At 45.8% G+C, this 24,340-nt stretch overlaps 1 protein-coding gene across 8 annotated transcripts in view; it reads left to right on the top strand.

Annotated features, from left to right (window-relative positions):
• The window catches only part of Plc21C (Phospholipase C at 21C), a 546,034-nt gene that overhangs the window by 309,899 nt on the left and 211,795 nt on the right, over positions 1-24,340 (top strand). For all 8 annotated transcript variants that reach the window (XM_055073221.2, XM_055073217.2, XM_055073222.2 and 5 more), the window contains exons 6-8: positions 4,079-4,276; positions 9,016-9,578; positions 10,247-10,354. In XM_055073221.2, the coding sequence (XP_054929196.1) occupies positions 4,079-4,276; positions 9,016-9,578; positions 10,247-10,354 (869 nt within the window). The remainder of the gene's footprint in view (positions 1-4,078; positions 4,277-9,015; positions 9,579-10,246; positions 10,355-24,340) is intronic.

Here is a 24,340-nt window from a genome sequence, read left to right as displayed (position 1 = left end):
TCATTTGTGCTCGGTACGATGTCGGCGATGTAGTCTTCGTTTCGGGATCTACCGTCGTCGCGACACCATCATCTGCACTCACAAACTCGTCCACCGTTGATTCGAATGTCCCGGAAATTTTGACAGCTCGCTCCAAACTTCGGCAACACCGGCAACGGCTTCGTCGCATTCATCAGAATTTACAGTCATCATCGAGCACGCGGAAACCGGCACATATGAAGAACGCCTCGTACACGGCCGTGCGTACGCGTCGGGCGCCATGGGCACCGGGTTGCGAGTCTGGCCACTTTAGCCCTAATCGTGCTGAGAGTGCTCCTCGGAATCTTGCACGCTGCGGGGATATCGCGTCCGACGCGATTTATGATTTCGATCTTCACGACGAAAGGCGAATTCTGCCGCTTCATCACGGCAACACTGCGGGAGAAGGCCCACAAGGCGCAAACACGATAAACCAGAGAAGCAGCCAGACAACTCGCACTTTCGCCATCTTGCACGAAGAGCGCACAAGAGCCTCTGATTGGCTGTCTGAGCAAGCGCTGTAGGCGGGCCAGGATCATTTTTTGCTGGGGAGTGTCGATAGATAGTGATCTAAAGAAAGGAAGGACGCTTGATTCTGCAACCCGTGAGGGAGCACGGCGAAGCGTCGTCAGGGGAGAGGGAGTGGGAAGTGAAAGATGATAGAGAAAGAGGGAGGATAATAGACTTCACTATGCGCGACAGGGGGTGTCGACGGCTCGCCCGAACAGCCCGAGGCAGCGCGGTCACGGTAGGGAGAGCGGTTGGGCCGCAGCGGTTGGATGGAGCCGCGCCGCCGGGTTTCCCTGCTACCTGCGAGGGAAAGCCAACTTCTGGGGGCACTTTTCCCCAGCTTGACGTTCGATATATCGGGAGTCACTGCAATATTTGTTCGATGTAAGCGTAATTTTTGCTATATATACTCATTGTAACTATACCGTGACCAGAAATTGTTCGATATATAGAATAATTCGATGTAAACGGGTTCGATATAGTCTGGTTCGACTGTATCTGCGCAAGAGCTTTGAAAACTCTATGTTATCTTCGACGGAACTTGTGTAAATCCCCTGCTACAGTTTGTAAATTAGCATATCAGACTTTTGTTCGCCCACAGTTAGAATTTGTGTCATCAGTATGGTCACCACATCAAAATTATTTAGGTGATATGCTAGAAATAATTCAGAACAGGGCATCGCACTTCATCAGAAGTAACTATGACAGAACTTGCAGCGTAACTAAGATTAAAGCAGATATTTCGCTCCAGCCACTTGAAACTCGTCGCACGATAAGTGTTCTTTGCCTTTTCCATAGATACGTCCATGGTAATCGACCTCATGTGTTGCCGCTTGAAGTACCAGCGCGCACGTCACGTCGCCTTAACAATAGCCATAGTTTCATGCGCATATCCGGCAGTACACTGTCATTTAATGCATCAGCACTGCCACAGGCGATAACCGTATGGAACAGTCTTCCTGATAACATTGCGTGCATAACAAATCGTGACGCCTTTCGTGAAGAATTGCAAAGCTTCCTGTAGAAACATTGTATAAGGATGTTATTGACCTGCTTTCCTTCCCTATTTTTCACACTTGTATTTTTGTATTTTTTGTGTGTATGAGTATATTACTGCGTTTACGCTGTCTAAAGCTTAGCCTAGACAAACATTTATTGAACTTCGCTTGACTTATCTTGTGAATGCCTGTATTGATATTTATATTGTTTACTCCTGTTGAAACACTTACTTTGTGTCCCCCTTTAACCAATGCCCTTAAATGGGCCTGTAAAGTATTTTAAATAAATAAATATATAACTGTCATCCCCTTCCTTACTTAGGCTAATGAGCCATCCTGTCAATACTAAATGAGCTATTTATTCGTTCATCCATCTCACATAGTTGAGGGGGTTCTGAAATGTAACTGGGGTTTATTTATTTTATTTTTATTTATTTCCAATACTGTTAATCCCTTACAGGCTGTTACAAAGCGGGAGAACATTTCAAACACATTTACGCAAGAAACATTTCCAGCCTCGGCCGAGTGGCATCCTGCAAACACATTGGCGTCGAGTCTGTTCCACTCAACAATGGTTCTTATGAGACGTGAAAATTTGAATGTGTCAGCCATTGGTACATTGGGCTGAATGGCATGGGGATGATTTGTACGGGCTGATACTTCTACCGGACATCGTAGGTATAGGTCTGGATATATTTTCAAGTTTTTATTATAAAGCTTGTGCAGGCATTTCAGCCACACTATTTTTCTTCATTGAGACGAGGGTTTTAGACCGATCCTGTCAAGGCGCACAGTCACGAATTGTTTTCTATCGCAGCACAAAAAAATGGTGCATTTTTATCCCAGTCACCCAGGCACTTTGCATCGTGATCAAGTCTGATTCGGATTGGGTGATTGGGTGCTTCTACACAGGCACTTTCGACCACAATTTTGCACGATTAAAATCCAGTTGATTGCGATTGTAGGCTGTTTTCATCACCGTCATGCTGACTGAGCTCAGCCAACTCGATCCAGATTGTTAGACCATGCAGCAGTGACCATTCTTGATCGTAGTGGGAAAATTTCATCCAGATCAGGCTTGATCGCTATCCACAGGGGCCGTGTTGCACCGGTATTAAAGAACAACCGAGAGCCAAAGCGATTCATACTGCCGCTGCCCTCCTCTTGCAACACAACTTGCAGAGTCAAAATGTCTTACGTTATGGTCCGTATTCTTTTCACAAATGGTCTGTACCTAATCATACACCTGTGCTAAACCATTCAACTGTTTACAGTTTGCCGCTACAGAAATGCTACCAATCAAGACGCATGTCCAAACACTCACGCGCTGTCAAACACAAGAAAGCACAATGTGTGTCACACGTGCAAATTGCGCAAATAAATGCGTCACTCAAAGGACGTGGAAGTAGAGCTGCAGCAATACTCTTGTTGTCACAAGTAAACTGTCACGACTGAGCTACAATGCGAAACAAGAAAACTACCATGAATAATGGCAACCATTCGCGAAAACGACAGACCTTGGCACTCCGTCTTGATTCTGCTGATGATGGTTTTTTGCCTGCATACTTAGTAGCCTAAGTAGGGAAGGGGATGACATGAGCATAAAGAGCACAAATAAGCAATAATAATAAGAAATATTGTAATGAGCCACATTATAGTAGTGAATAAAGGTGAGGGGTTGTAAAATATAATATAGCATTTAAGGAATGGTGTTGGCATCTCGCGTCAGGCAGGAGATTTTATAAAATTTATTTTTTTTATTTATTATACCCTCAAGGTACAGTTGTACATTGTATAGGGGAGGGAGCAAATGTAGATACAGAGGCAAAACACACATACCAGATTACAGATACAAAATACAAATAAGAGAAAAAAAAACATTAAAGGAAAAGGTCAGAATCATACGCGTGGAAGTCGGTGATTAATAAAAGGAAAAAAAAGAGAAGGGGAGAGAGAAGAGAAGGAAAAAAATGAAAGAAAAGAAAGAAAAATATTGGACCGGTAGTGTTAGATAAGTAGCTTATACATGGCAAACAACACGGCAAATATGGCATGAAAAATGATAAGAATGGTGAACAGAAACACGGCTAGTGTAAAAGAAATACATGGTATAACTCAAAAATAAATATAAATAAACTCAAATAAAAGTATTAGCCAATTGCACACATCCAGTTCCTCGAGATCCCATGCCTAAGCATTGTGTGACTTACGTGCAGTTTTTACAATGATGGTATTGCAAACATTGTCAAGATGCAAAATAATTATTCCTGCAGCCTTTTGCTGTATTTGTATGTCGTTGGGATTTTTTATATTGCCAAATGTGCTTGTGCATATGTTGATCTTTTGTGCCCCACATTCCTCTGGCATCAACAAATTCTTGCATGTGTCAGTGTGAGCATTCAAATTTGCCCTGCTTCAGAAGTTGGCTGGCTGCTTCATTCAGCGTGCATGTCAGACACACAGAACAGGCAGGCCAAACATCAGTGTGAGGCTGGGCATGCTCGCATAGTGTCTCTCTTGTGACAAGTGAGCTCGTGAATGCCCACTTGCAGCCCAGTACGAGCCAAACAAAAGCTACGTGGCCAAGGGTCTGTTCTCCGTGGACGGCTTTTTGCGTTACCTTATGGGCGCTGACAACCCGATCGTGTCACCAGAAAAGTTTGACCTGAGCATGGACATGGACCAGCCCCTGAATCACTACTTCATCAACTCCTCGCACAACACGTACCTCACTGGACATCAACTCACTGGTGAGGGCAACAACCGGTCTGCACTATTCTCAGACTGTGCATGGATGGAGGGTCTCCTGCTAACCCTCGCTTTAAAATGAAAGTGTTGTCTTAAAAGGACTTGCAGAAAGGGGCCTCACTGTTGCATGTTTGACACTGTAAGACGCACAAAAGCATATGCCTTAAAAAAAAAGAAAAGGACAATAGGAAGGCGCGTTGCTCAACTGGAATGCATATTTTATGATGCTGTCATAGAATATGTAGTTGAGAGTAACTTTTCACCTTCCTGTAGTGTTGTTGAGCGGAAATACAGGCGGGAAGAGACGCAGTGGACAGAACAGACGCTCATCCTGTCGTCTCCATTTCTTTCCACCCCTATTTCCACTCAACGACACTACATGGTGCACCAACTGGCTCAACAGTCTACGCTTCTGATATTCATTGTTCTTTCTTGTGCAAAAATCTGCGTTTCATGATCAGTGACCAAATCTTAACTTTCAACATTGTGGTGTCTGACCACACAATATTCCATAAAATTAACTAAATTCATTCTTGCTTGTTGAAATACCTGCACTGCCCCCCTGGTAGCACCTTGCAGTCATGTGGCTAAAGATGTTTGAGCTTCGATGCTGGGACATCATAATTGGTCAATTTCTTGTTGGCCACTTGATTTAAGTACAACCGCTTGACTGAGCAAAGCAACATTATTTGGGTCAACACTCTAAATTGTTGCAGGTTGTTGGGCTAACTTTAGCCTAAATCTTTATTCCAAGCCTACACTTGCACATACAGTAAACCCTGATTATAACAAAATTATCAGAACAGGAAATGTATTTATTATAAGCGGTATTTTGTTAAGAGCAGAGAGGCTGTAAAAAAAGCAGCTGCATATACTCCAGCAGTCCCATATTGCTGGCATAAGAAGCGAAAAAAATGTCAGAAGATTACGCTACTCCCTAATGCAAAATTTGACCGCAGCCGTACAACTGCTTTCATTTCGCTATATATTGAGGCAAAGAATTAGAGAGCGAAATCACTGCATTGACTGGCAGTCGGCCAGTGCCATCAGCCCCCTCACAGAGGGAGGGGCAGTATGGAAATGCCGGCACGATCAGCGGCAATCGAGCCAACTGCGGAAGTAGGCAACGACGGACTGTCGAGCAATGGCACGAATGTATTCGTGCAGTTACGCCGAAGGACGCCGATGCTCAACCCAGGAACGGTCATCTAAGAGCTGCACTCGAAAAAAACATACATGCTCAGTTCAGATGCTCATCCATAGAACACAGTGACAGCTACGGTAAAGGCGAAAGTGCAGCAGACTGTGACATACAGAGTCTGAATAAACAGAGACAATGAGCATACATAGGAGCATAAACATAAAAATGAAGTCATGAACACGCATTGTACGATTTCATGCATGCAACACGAACTATGTCAGAGCTAGGTTTTATCTATGCCCTGTTTGGGCTGCCCTGTCTGGAACAACTTCGTAGTTCACGTCACTAATGTGGCGCAGCACTTTGTGTAGACCAAAATACCAGTTCATCAACTTCTCATGAAAGCCACGGCAGCAAACGGGTGTACACCCACAGTTGGTCTCGGGGATTTTAGGACACTTGTCAGTGGCAGATGTTATAATGCTGCTCATCTGCATGCTGATCGACCCATGTGCAGCCACGCGAGCTGGCAAACTTCCTCAGCGCACTCGGCAAATTCTTCAGCATGAGCAAGTAGGCGGTCGGCATCTTGACACAGAAGCATAGAATCCAGTACAGTCTGAACTTCGCGGCCCTAAAGGAGGCGAAATGGTGTGAAGCACGTTCATTGTTTCTTGTACAGCAGTATTATGTTTGAAGGTCATGTAAAGCAAGATGCGATCCCATGTTCTGTGCTGGATGTCGATGTACATGGAGGTCGTGTCTGTGATGGTGTTGTGTAATTGCTCCGTAAGTTTGTTGGACTGCACACAACAGTGTGTTGGCGTCTTCGTGTTTGCAGCCACACTTACAAACTAGTGATGTCAGATTCCTGTAGCCGTAAGCTCCACCGTGCCAATCATCCCAAAGGATCCCGTACGTTTGCCGAACAACACAGAGCATGGTGGTCTGTCATCACTTTAAAGGTACGGCTGTAGCGATAATGGCAGAACTTCGTGATCACCCACACGACTGCGAGAGACTATTTCTCTGGCAGAGTAGTTTGCCTTGGCATGGTGTGGTGTGAGGCTGGCATACGCTATTATTCTTTTAGTGCCATCTTGGCATTGGGCGAGTGCTGTGCCAAGACCGATGTTACTGCCGTTAGTATGCACCTCAATGTCAGCCTCGTCATCAAAATGTGCCAGGATGGGTGCTCAGTGCATGCATTGTAGTTCAGCGAAGGCCACCTGTTGCTTATTCGTCGAGGAAAATGGTGTGTCATCTCTTGTAAGGCGAGTCAGGGGTTCTGCTATCTTCGAGAAGTTTTCAAGAAATGGCAATAATACATGCACAAGCCCAGGAAGCACCGCACAGCCTTCTTATAGGCAGGACGAGGAAATGCTACTACAGCCGTAAGCTTGTTGGGGTCAGGTCAGACTCCTCTATCACTTACGGGTCCGAGAAACTTTAGCTCTTCATAACCAAGATGGCACTTTCTGGTTTAAGCACAAGATTAGCCGATTGGATTGCTTCAAGCACATTCCGCAGGTGATCAAGATGCTGCTCAAATGTCTCAGAAAAGACTACCATGTCATCGAGATACACAAGGCAAGCCTGCCACTTCAGTCCAGCGGAGGAGGACAGTGTCTATCATTTGCTGGAAAGTTACTGTGCTGAGCGCAAGCCAAAAGGAAGTCCACAGTGATTATTAAAGTGATTATTAAAAGGAAACCTGTTGAGGAGTGTCCAGAAAGCAATTTCTGACATGCCTCGCGTAAAGAAGACATACTAAGTAAATACTTTATAGAAACAGGCTTATAGGGTGTATGCACCAACAGCAGCGACCGGTCAGAGCACCATGTTGGTGCATTCTGTAGCGAGGTGAAATGCTCGTATTGTCACAAGCGTGTGTCAAATAAATGGTGTCAGGCACTGTCATGTGTTCCAGCAACCATTCCAATGTAAGAGAAAATGAGCTAAAGATAAAGTAGAGGAATTGTGCATTTTTTCAGCATTTTCCGATGTGTGCACGTGCATGCACAATAAAACCAAGGAACTTTATGAACAGCGACAAAATGATGAATCTCTCGTGTCAATATGTGTGGATCAACTCGCTGTGGATCTTTATATAAATTCAAAGTTTGTTCTCGGAACGTTTTAGCAAGTATGTCAACCGTCAGTTATTTGACTATGCCTATTTGTCTCGTGCAAGCATGTCAGATTGTGTAAATGCACATTTTTCACTGTGGTTTTCCAAGCGGGGCCATTGGCGCTAATGTAGCACATTGTTTACATAAAATAAGCATTAGTATCACTTCTAGCTTGCGTATGTCATTGTGTAGTCTTTAATTTGGAAATGCGGCATGTAAACTACGCTCCACTTTACTGCACTTTCGTGTTGTAGGCCACCTGTGAGAACTCTTCAGTGGCTCCGACTCGGCTCTGCGGCAACACATGTGGCCAGCGGATTTGATGTTTGGTGACTGCAGATTGTTCTGACTACGCGCTCCCAAACATTACTCCTCGAGTGCTCATCGGCAGGTGCATTTGGCACATACCCCAAATGTTGCGACGGAGACCAGTCGGGGTTGCAGCCATCGAAGAGTTCCGGAGGGTGGCCTACAACAAAAAAACATAGTAAAGTGGAGCCTTGTTTACATGCTGCATTACCACATTAAAGGCTATGCAGTGACACACTCAAGCTATAAGTGATATTAGAGCCAATTTTATGTAAACAATGTGCTAGTTATGTGCATACAGCCCAACTTGGAAAACCACGGTGAAAAATTTGCATGGGTGCTATCCCACACACTTGCACAAGACCTGTAGGCATAGTCAAATAACCGATGGTTCCCACACCTGCCAAAAAGTGCCAAGAACAGACCTTCAATTTGTAAGGGTCCACGGAGAGTTGATCTGTGAATGTTGATACAGCAGGTCCGTTGCATCGTCGCAGTTTGGAAAGTTCCCTGGCTTTATCGCACGCGCACATGCACACTTTGAAAATGCAGAAAAAATTCACATTTTCGTAGCTTCGTTTTTAGCTTATATGCTTTTACTTTGGAGCAGTTGCTGCAATACATGAAAGCACACAACAGCATTTATTCGATGGGCACTTGCAACAGTATGCGTGTTCTTATCGCTATGGAGTGCACCAACATGGCAAGCTGCCTGGTCGCTGTCATTCATGTGTACACCCTATTGGCGGCCGCATAGCGTGACCTTCATGTATCACCATTCTTATTTTTTTTTCGCTACTCCCCTACATAGCGCTACTTTGTCAAAGTGTTAGTTGCATAGGCCTCGTTCATGTGCTAGTTCATTTTGCTTCTGCATTGGGCATTGTGTCTGCTGCCCTTCTTCACATCTACATGTGCAAGGGTCAATTGGTTAGTACTAGAATTTTATACCTATTTTCTTTTTCATCATACTTGTAGAAGAGCATTATGACTTTGTTCTGGAATAGTGGACTCATTACAAAGGAGAAGCAAACTGCACAAAGTGTGTGAGATTCGTGAAAGAAATAACCCAAATGAACCGCACTAGTCTTGCCTCATTGTGCATGTTAATTCAGTTATGGCAGGGATCCCTCGAGCTGATTGTTTGCGGGCAACGCAGGCAAGTCGTCGGTCGAGATGTATCGCCAGTGTCTGCTGGCAGGCTGCCGCTGTGTGGAGCTCGACTGCTGGACGGGCCGCAACTCAGATGAGGAGCCCATTGTGACACATGGCTACACGGTGGTCACCGAGATCCTCCTGCGGGAGGTGATCGAGGCCATTGCCGAGAGTGCCTTCAAGACCTCTGACTTCCCCGTTGTCCTGTCCTTTGAGAACCACTGCTCACCTAAGCAGCAGGCCAAGATGGCCACCTACTGCCGCAAGCTGTTTGGTGACATGCTGGTCACCGAGTCGCTGCCATCGCACCCTCTGCGTCCGGGGCAGCCCCTGCCTTCGCCCAAGCAGCTGCTGCGCAAGATTATCATCAAGAACAAAAAGAAGCACCATCATGCACGACATCACCCTCATGCAGGTGGAGCCAAGCCACCTCCGGCTGCCTCTTCAGCTGCGGCTACGGCTATGGCTGCGGCCACTGCTGCTGCTGCAGCACCCGTCGAAGAGGAGGATGATGATGTCTCGTCCCCACTGGACCTGGCTGCCGTGCCACAAGTTGACACTGGAGAGGTGCCCCTTCTTCCGGTATTCTCACTTATAGCAAAGTCGAGAAAGGCATTTGAAGCGCAAACAGGCTATTTCAGAATACTTTGTCACAAAAAAGTACTTCAATGCGTTCAGCAGAAGCTGAGTTACTGCCAATCAAACACAGCCTCCACTGTGCTCCTGTTCCTTCCTCAATGCCTTGGACTGTGAAGGCTACGGTGCAGTGGGGCTCCGCCTTCTAATGGCACCATGGTGCGCAGTTCAAATTTCATTTTGGGTGTTAACGTAGACAGCACGACTTCCGCCTTTGGTGCCTGCAATGTGCTAAACATAAGCCGAACGTCCTTAGTCAGCCGCAGTGCGCTTAGCCAGTGGACATCTGCGCCATGTAGCTGACTGCAGCTTGATGTCATCTATCGGCCAATAGCAGCTGTCTAAGGGGATGACGAAATAAAGCGTCCAGAAGAGAGTGAGGACAGGGCCTTCTGTTAAAAGGGAGTGTTTGAGAGAAAGAGGACTTCATGATATGCTTGCGAACTCCACACAGCATACGATAGCAAAACTTGGCTGAGATGTTCACAGCAGCATATGGTATCTACGAATTATGTTATTTCACCAATCCCGAGAGGTGGTTCAGGGCCCCTTTAAGTCTGTGCCATTTTTACATTGTTTCTGTCCAACTTATGATGCAGGTGAATGGCGAAGCCAAGGGCATTGGCTCGGAGGCTGAGGAATGGGAATCCGACTCTGGCACGGAAGAAGAAGAGGCCCCGGACCGGTCGGCTGAAGATCAGAATGAAGTGAGTGTCCTGCACAGTTAGCACAACACCTTCCCAGCCACCATGGCAGCCGCGACAAGACATGTCAAAATAGCAAACTGGCCAAGTACTCGCTTGGGTTTTAAGCTTGCACAGCCTACAGCAGCAGACAGACTTGATACCCATGGCTGTTTGGCCAGCGATAGCCTCCACACTTCCCCTAACCTGAGTAAGCTTGACATAGTCTTGCAATGTCGGTGTGACTAGCCCTAGGCATTTGCAAGAAACAATGCACAAACTCTTTTCTTTAATTCAAAGAGCAGACTGCAATGCTAGAAGCCGCATTATTAAGAGCATATGGTAAGGTGCAATTCTGCATGATTCTGCAATTCACCACCATTTGTATGATGTGGCATTGATTATGCATGCATGAGGCATGGATTACAAAGGAAAACACACATGACTCAGCCTGCCTTTTGCAAGCCGATTGCACATGCAAAAGGCAACTATGTATATGTACTGGCAGGAATTTTCACGAAAGCTTTTGTACCACTGCTGTGATACCTACACCACTGGCTTTGATGAGCCACTTCGTCTGCCACATTGTGGAAGTGCACCTCTGAGCCTTGGCGAGGGGGCCCTGTGCCCAAGCGCTTGGTCTGCTCTTTATCTACGATCGGCAGTGCTGTTTAACTGTGATATACAGAGTCTACGTCTTCCATCTTGCACTTCCATCCTTGGAATCACAACGAAAGACGGCTCTTGTTTGATAACATAGTTTACAATACTCGTGGAAATACATTCCCACTAGCAGAGCCTCTCTGTGCGTCATGCTGACTGAATAACCAGCATAGCTTTGTGCGTCCTTTTGGCCGAACCCAAGCATTCGGAATGACTGCGCTGCCATGTGCAATTTGTTGCTGGAACGATCTCCCAGACGGTATTATACTAATCTGGGCGAACAAGCTCAGAAATGCAATTTAAACACTGTAACTAGGGGTGTGCAAATACCGAATAGCAGATTTCAATTCGAAAATTGAATTGTATCAAGAAAAAAGGAAACTGAATATTGAATCAAATATAAGAAAATTTAACATGAACATTTATGCTTCAAAATATTCACAAAAAGTACTGCACATGCTCAGGAGGCTAATCACATTACTTGACAATCAGAATCTCACTAGCCATCAGTAATTCCTATGAATATGAATTGAGATCCATAGTAAAAGGGAATTCCAAATTAGTATGCCTACATTGATAACCACTCAGTTTGTATATGAAGGGCTGGAAAATATTCTTTACCACTGGAATATCTGTCAAATAGAATTACATGCTTTTTTACTCTGAAGCTGAAGAAATAGCAAAGCTGTCCTAAATACCAATTTCAGTTTAACGGTGCGCCATACTGTGCTTAAAGGGACACTAAGGGCAGACACTAAGTTGACATGGACTGTTTAAATATTCTATTCAGAAACCTCACAATGCTTGTTTCGCACCAAGAAAAGGCTTAGTTTACGAGAAAATTGCATCTCAAGGGTCTGAATGCCTTTTTCAAAATTCAAATCTCCTGCCACCCAACCAGGGAAGTGGTGACGTCGCATACGCCATTACTGCCCTTTGCAGTTGGTGAGTGAAATGACGCCCGACAATAGAGTTTCTAAATAAATACCCTAGGGGGAACTGTGGCACGAGTGTCTACGGGGGCTTTCATGAGCGTTGCCTCAACCTACATGGGAATGATGGGAAGTACAGGCTTCGGATTGACTTCGATCTTAAGACTAGTGGCATTTGCTTTTGGTGCAGTAAACGAAGCTGTACTCAAATATTATTGCGTAAAATCTAATTTTATTTCTTAAGTATATTATATGATGTACAACACGTTACATAAACTTTCTATGACTTTGAGATTGAAGCACGGTTTACTATGGTTTATCAACAGGGCACACCAGGGTATGCATTTTTGTGCGATTCTGTTCCCGATTTAATGCCAGAGAATACTTTTTTATTTGTTTTTACAACAGCAATAACAACTGTGCATGTAGTTATATAAAAATACCCATGAAGTATTTATGGAAATAAAAATGTTGTATTGTGAGAAGGTGTTGCGCCCTTGAGAGAAATTCCAGAAGAGTCGTCTGCTACGACGCCTGTTCGCTGCAAACTTGAGACTTTTCTCGCAGACAACAGGCACTTGCGAACTCTCTCGCTCTTCGAAAGGCTGCATCGGCTGCCACGATTGCTGAACGTCTTCAAGTACTTTAAGCACATCTGCTGCACTGCTAGCTGGGATGCTTGTGGCCTCCTACGATTATGCTTCATTATATTTTATATTGACGTACCGCTTCCGAAATGTTACGGCATGGCTTTGCACTTCCCCATTTTGCGACACTAGACTACAGCCAGGAAGCAGCAACCTTTCCTACCAAAAGTAAGTTTGTGTTCTACCTCAAAGTCCTAAAACATGCATTTCAATGAGCACATAAATGAGCAATGCATAATGAAGCCCTCAATAAAATTTGATTGTCAAGCCACTAGAAGTGCAACTGTATGTCTTGTATCAGTCGTGCTTTCTTTTTCCTATTCTTTAGTTTCATAAAGCACGTAACGCTACAGCGCCAACCTAACAAGCTTAACAAACCAAGGTCCAAACGGTCAAAACATGTTCTTTCAACGTTTACGATGTCGTCACTTTCTCTTCAGGGTTTCAACACCGCATCGTGACACAAACATAGCCCCAGCCGCTGGCCCAGTGCGCTATCGCCACTTCGAGCAACAGCTTTGCGTTGCACTGTCCCACTGCAGGTTACAGCAACTGCTCTTGGAGCAAAACCAAAACTGCCAAAAAATACTTGCAGACTAGTTCGTCAGTCAACAGAATGCCAACAGAAATAGGGACCATGCGCTTACAAACCACCTAAGAATGGCATTTTGAACTAATGGTCACCATATGGTAATTCACAAAGATGATGCTTACACGTGAACATGGATGTGATGCTACATGCTGTAGCATGTAGCATCGCATGCACTACATGCTACCATCATCCCATGCACTCACTTTCATTGCCAAGGCTGTTTGTCGGCTTCTTGAGGGTTGTGTGACCGCTGTGCATAGATTTGCATTTTTTAAACAATAATGATATATTTTATTCACTTCAATTCGTACAACATTCAATTAGTTGATTCAGTAATCGTGACTAAAGGTACGTTCGATTCGCCTGCACTACCAGAACCAGTTCATGAGGGACTGCACCCCGCTGTTCGTTTCAGCAGGGCAGCAGTGGCACCCGCTGAACCATGCTGTTCGTTTCAAAAGGTGCTGGAAAGGTGTGCAGGGCTGGTTCATGCTTTCGCTGTACCCACTCCACTGTCGGTGTTGATATTGTCACGTGGTCGTGACGTCAAAGAACACAGTAGCAATACTGTGAAACACAAAACTAACTTTTATTGGGCGAACCTGTGCCCACAAGAGGCTACACTTATAGCACAATGATAGCAGCGAACACGGTCGGCGATCGTCGTAAATCTGATCAGCGGGTCAAGCGCGTCGGCTTTTATAGAGCAGTCGTCGAATGTTCCAGATTAACCGGCATGTCTTCCACAAAGTTCTACACTATTCGCGTCGCGCATACATGCAGTCAGATTACACAAGTTGCGGTGAAAGACAGTGGACGGAACCATCGATAACATTCCAGAAACTTCTTTTACATGCAGGGACGTCCTGCGCTGCGCGATAAAATTTGTTAGGCGGCCAAGCGTGGTCGCCCGATAAAGATAAGTACATGTGTCAATATGGTGCAGGCGTACAGGTGCAAAGCAGCAGCAGATAGGCACGAGCGTTGTTCAAGCCCCGCTTAGGCACGTCTGATTTGTCTACGCAAGTGTGGTGTGTATTTACGCCCCAGTAGCCGATCATACCTGCAGTGCAGGACCTCTCAAACATGCGCATTTGGTGCATGTTAGTCGGACATAACATAACATCTGCACGTACGTCTGCACCTTGGCATTCGTTTCAAGTGGCACGCAGTACCTGCACTGCAGAAATCGAGCTGCACAATTTCTGAACTTCTCTAGAACTGCCGTGGTCTGGTTCACAGTGGTGCAGGTGAATCGAACGGACCTTAAATTTTGTTGCCAACAGATGCCGCCACCACTCGAATTAGGCCTAATGGGCTAGACAGTGGCTAATGGTGTGGCGCCGGCCAATGTAATAACAGGCCACAAACTATCACGAAAAGCTTGTCGCTAATATGTTCCTATGGGTGGCTCATCGGTGAGGGGTCGCGAAATCACGCATACAGGATTAGAATGACACGTCCTTTGAAGCTGCATTCGCATCCGCAGTCGACCAGCCAGCAGCTGCTGTAAGCACGCGTGCCAAGTTCTTCTGAGCGCTCACATGCGAGTAGAGCGATTGCAGCTATGCGAACCTGTGTGCGTGAACACTGAACTCGCATATTTGACGTGATCGGTGGGCGTTCCAGTCGCTCGTTCTTCGCACATGCTCTCGTTATTTTCCATATATATGTGCGCTGCTGTTGTAGTTTGCCTCTGTCTGCGGCGTATTAATTGTTTCAATCGGTATCGTTGACCTGGATGAACCTTGTACCGATAGAGATCGCGCATCGTGGAGACACCGCACGCGTCAAGGCACTAACCACGGCTGGGTAATTTATTGAAGGTATCGATATTCAAAAAGTCAACAAGTCAAGAAATCGAATATTCGATATTCGATTTGCGCATCGAATTATGTGAACATTCACTACATTCATTTCGAAATCCAATATTTGCTCACCACTGTATCACACTTTTTAGTAGAGGCGTGCAAATACTTTAATATCTGCGAGTAGAATCAAATAGTGAACTTTCAAATAATTTTATTCGTAGTCAAACATTCAATTGAAATATTCGAATTTTTCGATAATATTTTTTTTTATATTCAATACCTGTAAAGCGCCACGTATCCCATGTGCCGCGTAACGCCTCATGCTCAGTGCTGAGCAAGTGACCACCTCACTTCGTTCTTTTCGGCACAAAATAAACGCCAAGCACGCTGCGGACAAGCTGCCCCGGCTTAAACTGTTTCACATGCGGCGACTAGCTGGAGGGAAAAAAAAAATATTGGTGCAGTCGCACGCATCGCGTGGGATATTTAGAGTAGTCACAAACTTTGTCTCTGCGAGCACAGCACACGAATTCCTTAATTCAGAAAACAGTGATGCATCAGCCGAGGCCACATCTGTTGGTGAAAAGTTTGTCCAGGTCCACAGAAGCTGTCGAAACGATAACGGGACGCAGACAGATGGAACGGCAACAAAAGCAGCATGCATTTTTGAAAAGCACGATAGCATGTGTGAAGACCAGGCTGATTAGCCTCCGGAAGGCATGCGAATCATTTTAAATATGCAGCGATGAGCTTATGCCGCTTCAACACAGCCGTCATCTAACCAGCATGCGTGATCTCACACGAGCTGCAACCATATTAGCGAGAAGCATTTCACAACGGTTTGTAGCCCATTACCACAGCGGCCAGTGGCCAGCCACCCTGCACCACGCTGAATGCCTCGACCACAGTGTAAGAACATGCGCTCCGATGACGCAAGGGAGGTGAGGTGACAAGGTGACAAACGCCTCTCACTATTGGTGCCGTTTCACGTCTGCACCACTGAACGGCAGCACACGTTACGAGCCTGAACAAGTAGGAATTTTGAACATGTAAGCAATTGTAACTGTATGCAAAGTGCATTGAAAGAAATTGAAACAAATTTTTTCACTGTTCCTGCCCATCACTATAATCATTCAAATCCCTCAGGTGCCATAACAGACAATAATGACTCCAACAGTTTGGATGCCGCGTGCTCTAGCAAACTGCTTGTGTCGATCCTTGGAAGCGGTTGACAACAAGCACCTTAGTTTAGCAATGTCCACTTAAAAATTGAGCAATGTGTCATTGTCATTCTTGGCAAGCACTTAAAAAATTCAGACGACCAGTCTGAATCGCAAGAGAGGGAAGGGAGGTCTGCATCTCACGCTGCGACATTGTCTTGTGGAGATGGATTGTAGGCAAGAAGTGATTCACACCAGGAAGCGCGCCTGCTCGCTTTACTGCAGGCTCGATAAACGTTTTCCCAATCCAATCACACCAAACAGCACCAGCAGGTTTTGCATGTGCAAAGACGGAGCTTCCATGTTCAGTGAAAAGAGTCAGCGGCATGGTTCCTAGGAAGCTCTCGAACGTGGAGACAAAGTCCTGCGACTTGGAGAGTATGGGTGTGAGACGCACTTCGACCCAGCGTATGCCACAAGCTCATAGACAGCAGTGCACAATAAAATTTAAAAGTGTCCTAACTTGAACTTTTGGTAAGGCTTCATTACGGGAAACAGCCCAAAAAAGACTAGACAAGAAAGGCGAACAGGACAGGCGCTGTCCTATTTGTCTTTTTGTTTTGATTATTTTTTTGCACTGTTTCCCCTTAAATTTATTGCACAATAAATTTGTTATTGTCAGCACATCCAGAAGAACAAATTTGAGAGATATGGCTAAGCTGAGATGCATGCTAAAACCCAGGCGGGCATAAATAATACCGAAGTCACCCGCTGGGGTGTACATCTTAATCAGAGCATGGTGTTGGCAACTAAAAACTGTGAATTAATTTTTTTGACGTTTAGAATAATTAATTCAAGAGTATTGTTATGTCAGCATGGCTGCCATGATTGCCATGCCGGGCACATTGGGCACGTCGAGACGGCGGTGTGAAGAGAGCCGGAGACGCAGACAGCGACCGAGGCTGAGAGTGAGTTTATTGAAAGTGCGGCGCCTTAAATAGGCTCCACGTTGCTACGTCAGCATTCTTGAGGGCGAGTAAGTTGTGGTTTCGAAACCGAAACCCTGGTGTACTAACATCATACCCCTCTTTTTCAAAGTTATTCTGGGATGAAGCAGTGTTATTATACAATAGTAATTGCCAGAAGGCGTATTAAACAAAAGGCAGGAAAGCATCATTATACATCTGTGAATGGTATACATTACTTTGGCATCCTTTCCCAACTCTCTCCTCCCCAAAGAACAAAAACCAGCAAAATAGAGCACTCGTTTCTTTTTTCAGTGAAAATATATATATTATAAACCTAAACACATATGAAAAGATGAACATAACTCAATAGACTGCATAGCAGCCAACAAGATATCTGAACACCTGTCCAGGTATGTTACATAGAAATGCAAGTAATGACATGAAATATGAACACATTAAACATCATGGAACAAAATCTTTTAGGTGGCGTAGTTTCTGGCACCACCTTTTTGACCACCGAGGCAATCGCGGTACGTGAAGCTGTGTCTCCTTTATACGTACCGGTAGCAGCTCTGAAGTTGCTTTTGAGCTTTGCCGCTCAGCTAAGCACCTACCAGGCGAAACTGGGGGCGGAGATAAAGACGACATTTTAGCTTCCTAGCTCTCAGAAGTGCCCGTCAGACAACTCTGAAGGCGAACAACAAGATTCAAAAGGATCCGAAGATTCACTGATGCACTCCTCAGGCACAGCTGGGAGCGAAGACTTACGAAGGACTGCATGTGAGCACGAAGGCTTGGAGACACGAGCGTTAGGTGTTTCAGAGAAAGCATGGGGACTGAGCACATCAGTCATTCGTTGTGCCTGTATTGAACCACTGGGTTCAGTTACATGTCTATCAGGCAAAGCAAGGAGTTAAATTTAGCTGGGTACCACAGCTGGACCGCAGAATCCTCAGATCCTGTGAAACGCTCAGCAGTCGACGTTGCGAGTGGAGCATTTTGACTGGGCACGTCAGTCAGCATAAGTGCCTGACTCTCTTGCCTTACGGCTGAACATGAAACACTCATTTGTGTTTGTGTCATGAGCTGTATAAGAACGCACTTGCGAATGAGAACTGCACTGAAATGCGGAATTTACTGAAGGCATATCTGAAGTAACTGCTGCATCTGACTGTTTTAGGAAAGAATTTACAAGAGGGGTACATGCCTTAGCATGCGCGCGACTATAGAAAAGCCTGGTAGGAATGCGCTCAACACGCGAATTGACCCGTGGTGCAGAGTTCAACTGAGTGTTCCGTGGAGCTTGCCGTCGCGACGCTTTAACTAGGGTAGACTGTTCCAACACTTTACAATGGTTCACTCTCGCTGGTGGTGAAGTTGAACAGGCGTTGGCCTGCGGTGCACTGTCAAAGCCCACTGCACCATATAACTTCAGTGAAGTCGTATGATATTCCATCCAGCGGGAGCCAATGTTGAAGTTCAGTGGTGAAGATGAGGCTTGGACACAAGACAGAGTTGCTTCATCGATCACTAGCTTGAGTGCCTTAATAGCACCAAGTCCCGAAAGTGACAAACCAAGTTCAGTCACGTGAAGGTTCACAGAAGCTGACTTGTCTTGAAACTTAATGGTTGCAGAGAAAAATCCAAAATTCTTCACCACTTGCTCCTAGTAGTTTTGGATAACTAAATGGGATTGAAGCAGGCGGCTGTGTGAAAAGTACATCTTGTAGTCCTGAACATTCATGAGGGAGATGACTGCCTCTGTGTGATCATCAAGACCGTCGTCATCAAAATCGTCGTATTGAAATGCAGTAGGGCAGGGTGGGTAACCGCAATCTTGAAGGTCCCGAGGAAGATGAGACTGGTCATGGCTGCCATCTTGTGACTGACGATGCTTTGAAAAGGCGTCTATTTGTAGAATGCCGAGCTTCTCCATTATTTTATCGGTGTGTTCACCCCGAGCAATTTTCATTGCTTTCTTGACGGTAAAGCTCTCGCCGAGTTGGATGAAATGGCGGTGAAATTGATGCGACTGCAAGCCACAAAGAATCTGCTTTGAACCATGAGTTCAATAGCGGTGCCAAACTTGCACGATTCGGTGAGCCATTAGGCATGTTGAATGTATTCTGGAGTCTGCTCTGCAGGACTGTGTACTCTGTGTTTGAAATGAATGCGACTGCAAAATTCATCATCTCGTGCATGAAAGTGCTTGTCGAGCACTTGAAGCACTGCTTCCTATACGTCAGTTGCCTCGGAGTCCCCTGTCCCTTCATTGGCTTCGGTCTGTGTCTCATCCTCGACAAGGTTGTAGTAAACGCTGACGCCTTCCAACCCCAGCTTGTTGAGAAGGAACGCTTTCTTGTGGTCCGGCGCAGCGGTCTTGGCGGCGGCGTCAATCAGTGCTTGCCACACACATCGCCATTTTAGCCAAGAAATGGCCAGTGCGCCGGGTCATGACAACAAGAGTTGGGGGGTGAGTTCATGTTGAAGCAGTAGCAGGCAGGGCCGAAGGGTGAGGACAGCCATAAAGTAGTAGTGCAGTAGTGTCTGAGGTGAAGCAGATGACGTCGCAGTCACGTTAAAATGCAGAAAGTGTCGAAATGCTGCTTGAGATGAGGGCAGGAGAAGTGGAAGATGTGGTGAAGAAGCAAGTTGGGAGTCGGAACTCACATGTAGGCAAGATGTACGTAGATCATCCTCGTCGCCTAAATGTTATGTCGGCATGACTGCCATGATCACAATGCTGGGCCCATTGGGCACGCCGGGACAGTGGCCTGAAGAGAGACAGAGATGCCGAGGAGGACCGAGGCTCAGAGTGAGTTTATTGAAAGTGGGCACCTTAAATAGGCTCTGTGTCGCTACGTCAGCGCCCCCTGAGTGAGTTGCAGTTTTGAGACCGAAACCCCGATGTAACAAGTATGTCCGTTGATACCACGAATTCTACGACAGCATGGTTTATAAAGAATTAGCCGTCTCTCAATTTGTGGCTTCTAGAATTTAGAACTTCTGCATAGAATCTCTATGCAAAACACGCACTCTATGCATCATTTTTCTTTAAGTATAAACGGTGAAATATATGAACGTTCACTTACTTTATTAAGTGAAGGTGCTTCAATTTATTCAGGAACTAATTGTATGTAGCACTCCTCAGAACCCTGCTTCGTATGAAATGAAAATGGGAATGCTGCATATTGCAACAAATAGTAGTGACGATTTGTTCAAGCATAAGTAACGAAACTAAGTTAAGGGGGGACACGGGTCTTTGGCACTGAAAAATCGCGAAAAAATCGAATTTTGGAAAATGTTATATTCGGAATCTACGTTCATTATTCTACTAATCTGCAAAGTTTCATATCTGAAACATATCTATTTCAACCGCAATATCATTTTTTTGCGTTAAAGGTAGCTCAATTTGTGTAGCTGTAGAACCGAAAACGGTGCAATTTCAACGACGCGCAGCTTCCGCGCTATAGCTCCGCTCGCGACCATGTTGGTATCATTTGAAAAAGCAGTTTTGCGTCTTCAATTTTCGCGCGCCAGCGCTTCTCTCCAGCCACCGGTAACAGTAGAGAAACGCCGCGAAAAAATGATGAAACGCCAGTCGCTATTGGCTGCTCAGGGCACGTGATGAAAAGCGGCTACGCGATTGGCTGAGAGCATCGTCTGCAGCTCGTCTCGATCGCTTACACGGACGCCATTTTGTCCTGTCGTCGGACGCGAAAGCAACTTGCCGCGATGTCAACGAGAAAGTTTGTGTGCCGACATAAGTACGGCAAGAAAAGAAGGTCGTCACTGATTCAGAACATCAGAAGAGTGGCTGAAAGATCGAGAGGCACCGAGGGCGAACTGCAAATCGAAGATGAGCGACTGCAGGCATCGAGCGACGGAGCCGCCGAGCTGCGTACACCAGGATTAGGCTTAGCGGTGCCGTCGACGAGTGACCCTGACGTCGGCCGCGTTCGTCGTGATACAGTGATCAGGACGCCTTCAGATATTGATGAAGGTAGGAAAATAGCAGACGCCAAAGTTCGAGAGCTTGCATCGACTGCAGCAACGCAAAGAAAATCGGACTTGTTGGCCGCGAGCGATTCCGGTGGCTGCCCACCTGACGAGACCAGTTTCACCGTGGTGTGTTTGGAATTGGTGAACACGCTTCTTGAACACCTACAGTGCAAGATATGTCGCGGAAACGCGAAAATATGCCAAGAGGAGCGAGAATACGGCCTTGCCGTGAAACTGTCACTTGTTTGCGCCAACTGCGGTGACAAAGCTACGGTTTGGAGCTCGCCGCGCGTGAACGGTGATAAAAAAGTGAATCCGTTTACAATAAACATTCTGGCTGCGCGTGCCATGCAAGCTACTGGCAACAGACAAACGGCCCTCAACGATATTTTCGCCATCATGAACATTTCTCACCGCGGACTGCACACGAAAACATGGCAAGCCTACCAAAAGACAAAGTTGACGCCCGCCGCGGCTCGTGCAGCCGAGCGACAAGAAAAAGAGAGCGCAGAAGCCGTACGGAAATTGTACAGCGAGCTTAGGCTGGACAATCCCGGGAACATCGCCGTGTCCTACGACGGGTCTTGGATGACCCGCGGGCATTCGTCCCACATCGGAGTTGGCGCGGTTATTGAACTTTTTTCGGGGCTCGTCTTGGACCACGTCGTACTAAGCAACTTTTGTGCTGGTTGCGAACGCGGACCACAAGCTCATGACCCTCTCTATGAAGAATGGAAGGCCAGTCACGTATGCCAAAAAAATACGGACAAGAAATCTGGCGAAATGGAGGTTGAGGCTGGCCTTATTCTATTCAAGAGGTCTTGGGAGAAGCACCAGCTCAGATATACGACTGTTTTGTCAGACGGGGATAGCAGGACATTCCTTGCCCTAAAGGAGGCTGAAGTCTATGGGTATATAGATATCCAAAAAGAGGAATGTGTCAACCATGTGCAGAAGCGCATGGGGACAGCCCTCCGCAATCTGCTGGCAAAACACAAGGGCTCGAAACCACTAGGTGGAAAAGGGAGGTTGACTGGTGACCTAGTGAACAAACTCAGCTCGTACTATGGCTGGGCAATCAAGTCGCACAGTGATGACATTGATGCTATGCAAAAGGCTGTGATGGCGACATATCACCACGTAACATCAAATGATAGTCTCGCCAATCACAGCCTTTGTCCCACTGGTCCCAATTCTTGGTGCCGGCAAAATGCTGCGAAAGCTAAAGGAGAGCCAGCACCAAAACATCGTTATAGCCTTCCCGATCATGTGGCCAAAGCTCTACTGCCTATCTACGAGCGGCTATCTGATAAGAAGCTTCTTGAGCGGTGTGTGCGTGGCAAAACTCAGAATAGTAATGAGAGCCTGCACTCACTAATATGGGCACTCGCCCCAAAAGAGAAGCATGCATCTTTATTCGCCGTTGAAGCAGCTGTGGCAGAAGCTGTAATGAACTTCAATGCAGGCCGTGAAAGAACCTCAGCTGGAATTTTACATGAGCTTAGCATGAATCCTGGCCAGCGAAGCACTAAACGCATGAGAGAAAAGGATTGGCAGCGATCAGTCTCATCTGCACACAAACGTGCATCTGCAGACACTGTGCAACAAACACTGAAGAAGCGCCATAAAGGTGGTAGTGATCAAAGTGATTATGCCCCGGGAGCATATTAGTGCTTTGAGAGTGCAAATGTGTTTACATTTCTCCATTTTATCTAAATAAAGCTTCTTTGTTTGTTTTTCTCACTTTACTCAAAATGCAAATTTTGGCCTCTCAGTGCATCCATAAATGCGATATCTCAGCTCTAGTTGCAGATATCGTAATAATTCTTTTTGAAGTGCATAGCTGAATGAATGGAGCAGACATTGATGCAAACCCTTTTTTTAATTTCCTTTTGACAAATATATTATATGGTTCATTTTCTCAGTGGGTAATTATTTGTTATGAGACACTCGTATTCAATGGGCTTTAATATGGGACATAATTTCACAAACTAAAATCTGCTTGCATTATTGTGTCCCTTATGGTTTACTGAGTCCACAAACACGTATATAGAAAATTTTTAACGAGTGATTATTTTTTAATTACTTTCACGCATAATGCCAACTGATTTTTAATTATCTGATGAACAAAGCAAGCTAGAAGGAATGTAATTGCATTTTTGGAATCTGCAAAAGAAACTGAACAAGTTTGCGAAGTTTCACCAAGTTTCATGAAGAAATAAGCGAGTTGTATTTTGATGCAGCATCCCCCCTTAAAGTAGATTCAGCTAAAAGCAAACTGTGACTGCCGCACTGAGGGAAGTACTATGCGCTTTTGTATTAGAAATCAAATTTTAAGATTTTCTACATTAAAGACAGTGGCTTAAGATTTGTCGCTCAATACAATAGCAGGCACTCCAAAAAACAGAGGTTGAAAAGCGCGCTCCGGTGTCTGGCCCCCCCTACAAACGCTTAGTCGCGCAAGCCGCCTAGCGACGGCCCAACATTAGTGAGGCATGCCGCATGATTCCATCGGAGCACCTGTTCTTAAACCGTCGCCTAGGCCATTAGGCCTATTGGGCCTAATCTGTGCCCAGTTAGCATATCGTCGGTGGTTGGCAACTAAAGTCGCGATTTGGTGCCAAATCAATGCAGATATATTCGCTGTAGCCGCACGACACTTGGAAAGCCAACAAACCACCTCGAATACGAAAGCATGTGCATGGCGTGGCAACGAAGTTGCTCACGGCCACCATCTTTGTGACACCGTACTGCAGCCTCTCATTCCCGATGACACGTCCATACAAGCACGGCAGTCTCTTTTTCTTGCTTCAAGCAGCCCGTCGCAAGACTAGCTTTGGAATTACACGGTGGCCGCAAAACTGTCATGTGACTAGTTAGCTAATCACTTGCTTGCATTCATATGCATGGATGGCAGATGCACAAGGAAGGGGGAGGGCATCACGCTAACTATCCACGACCCTCTCGATTTCAATATCTTTGACCGGTGTCAAATCACACCGAACCTGACAACGAAGAGGCACCTTTTATACTGTCGGCACTGACTGTGGTCAACTCGCACAGCTCCAACGATTGCTACACGTGGATCGGTGACCGAGCCACGGCATGTGTGGTCTGCGTTTTTGCCTATCGCGCTAGTTGGCCTTACAATAAGCTACCTGCCATAAAGATTGGAAGGCCCTTCTGTATTTTCAAGGAAAACTGGAAAGCAAGATTTTCTATGCAATAAAAAAGT

This window comes from Dermacentor andersoni, chromosome 7, assembly GCF_023375885.2.
Source record: "Dermacentor andersoni chromosome 7, qqDerAnde1_hic_scaffold, whole genome shotgun sequence".
Classification (NCBI taxonomy): Eukaryota; Metazoa; Arthropoda; class Arachnida; order Ixodida; family Ixodidae; genus Dermacentor; species Dermacentor andersoni.
Note: the sequence above shows the minus strand (reverse complement) of the source record. Positions and strands in the feature narration are given on the sequence as shown.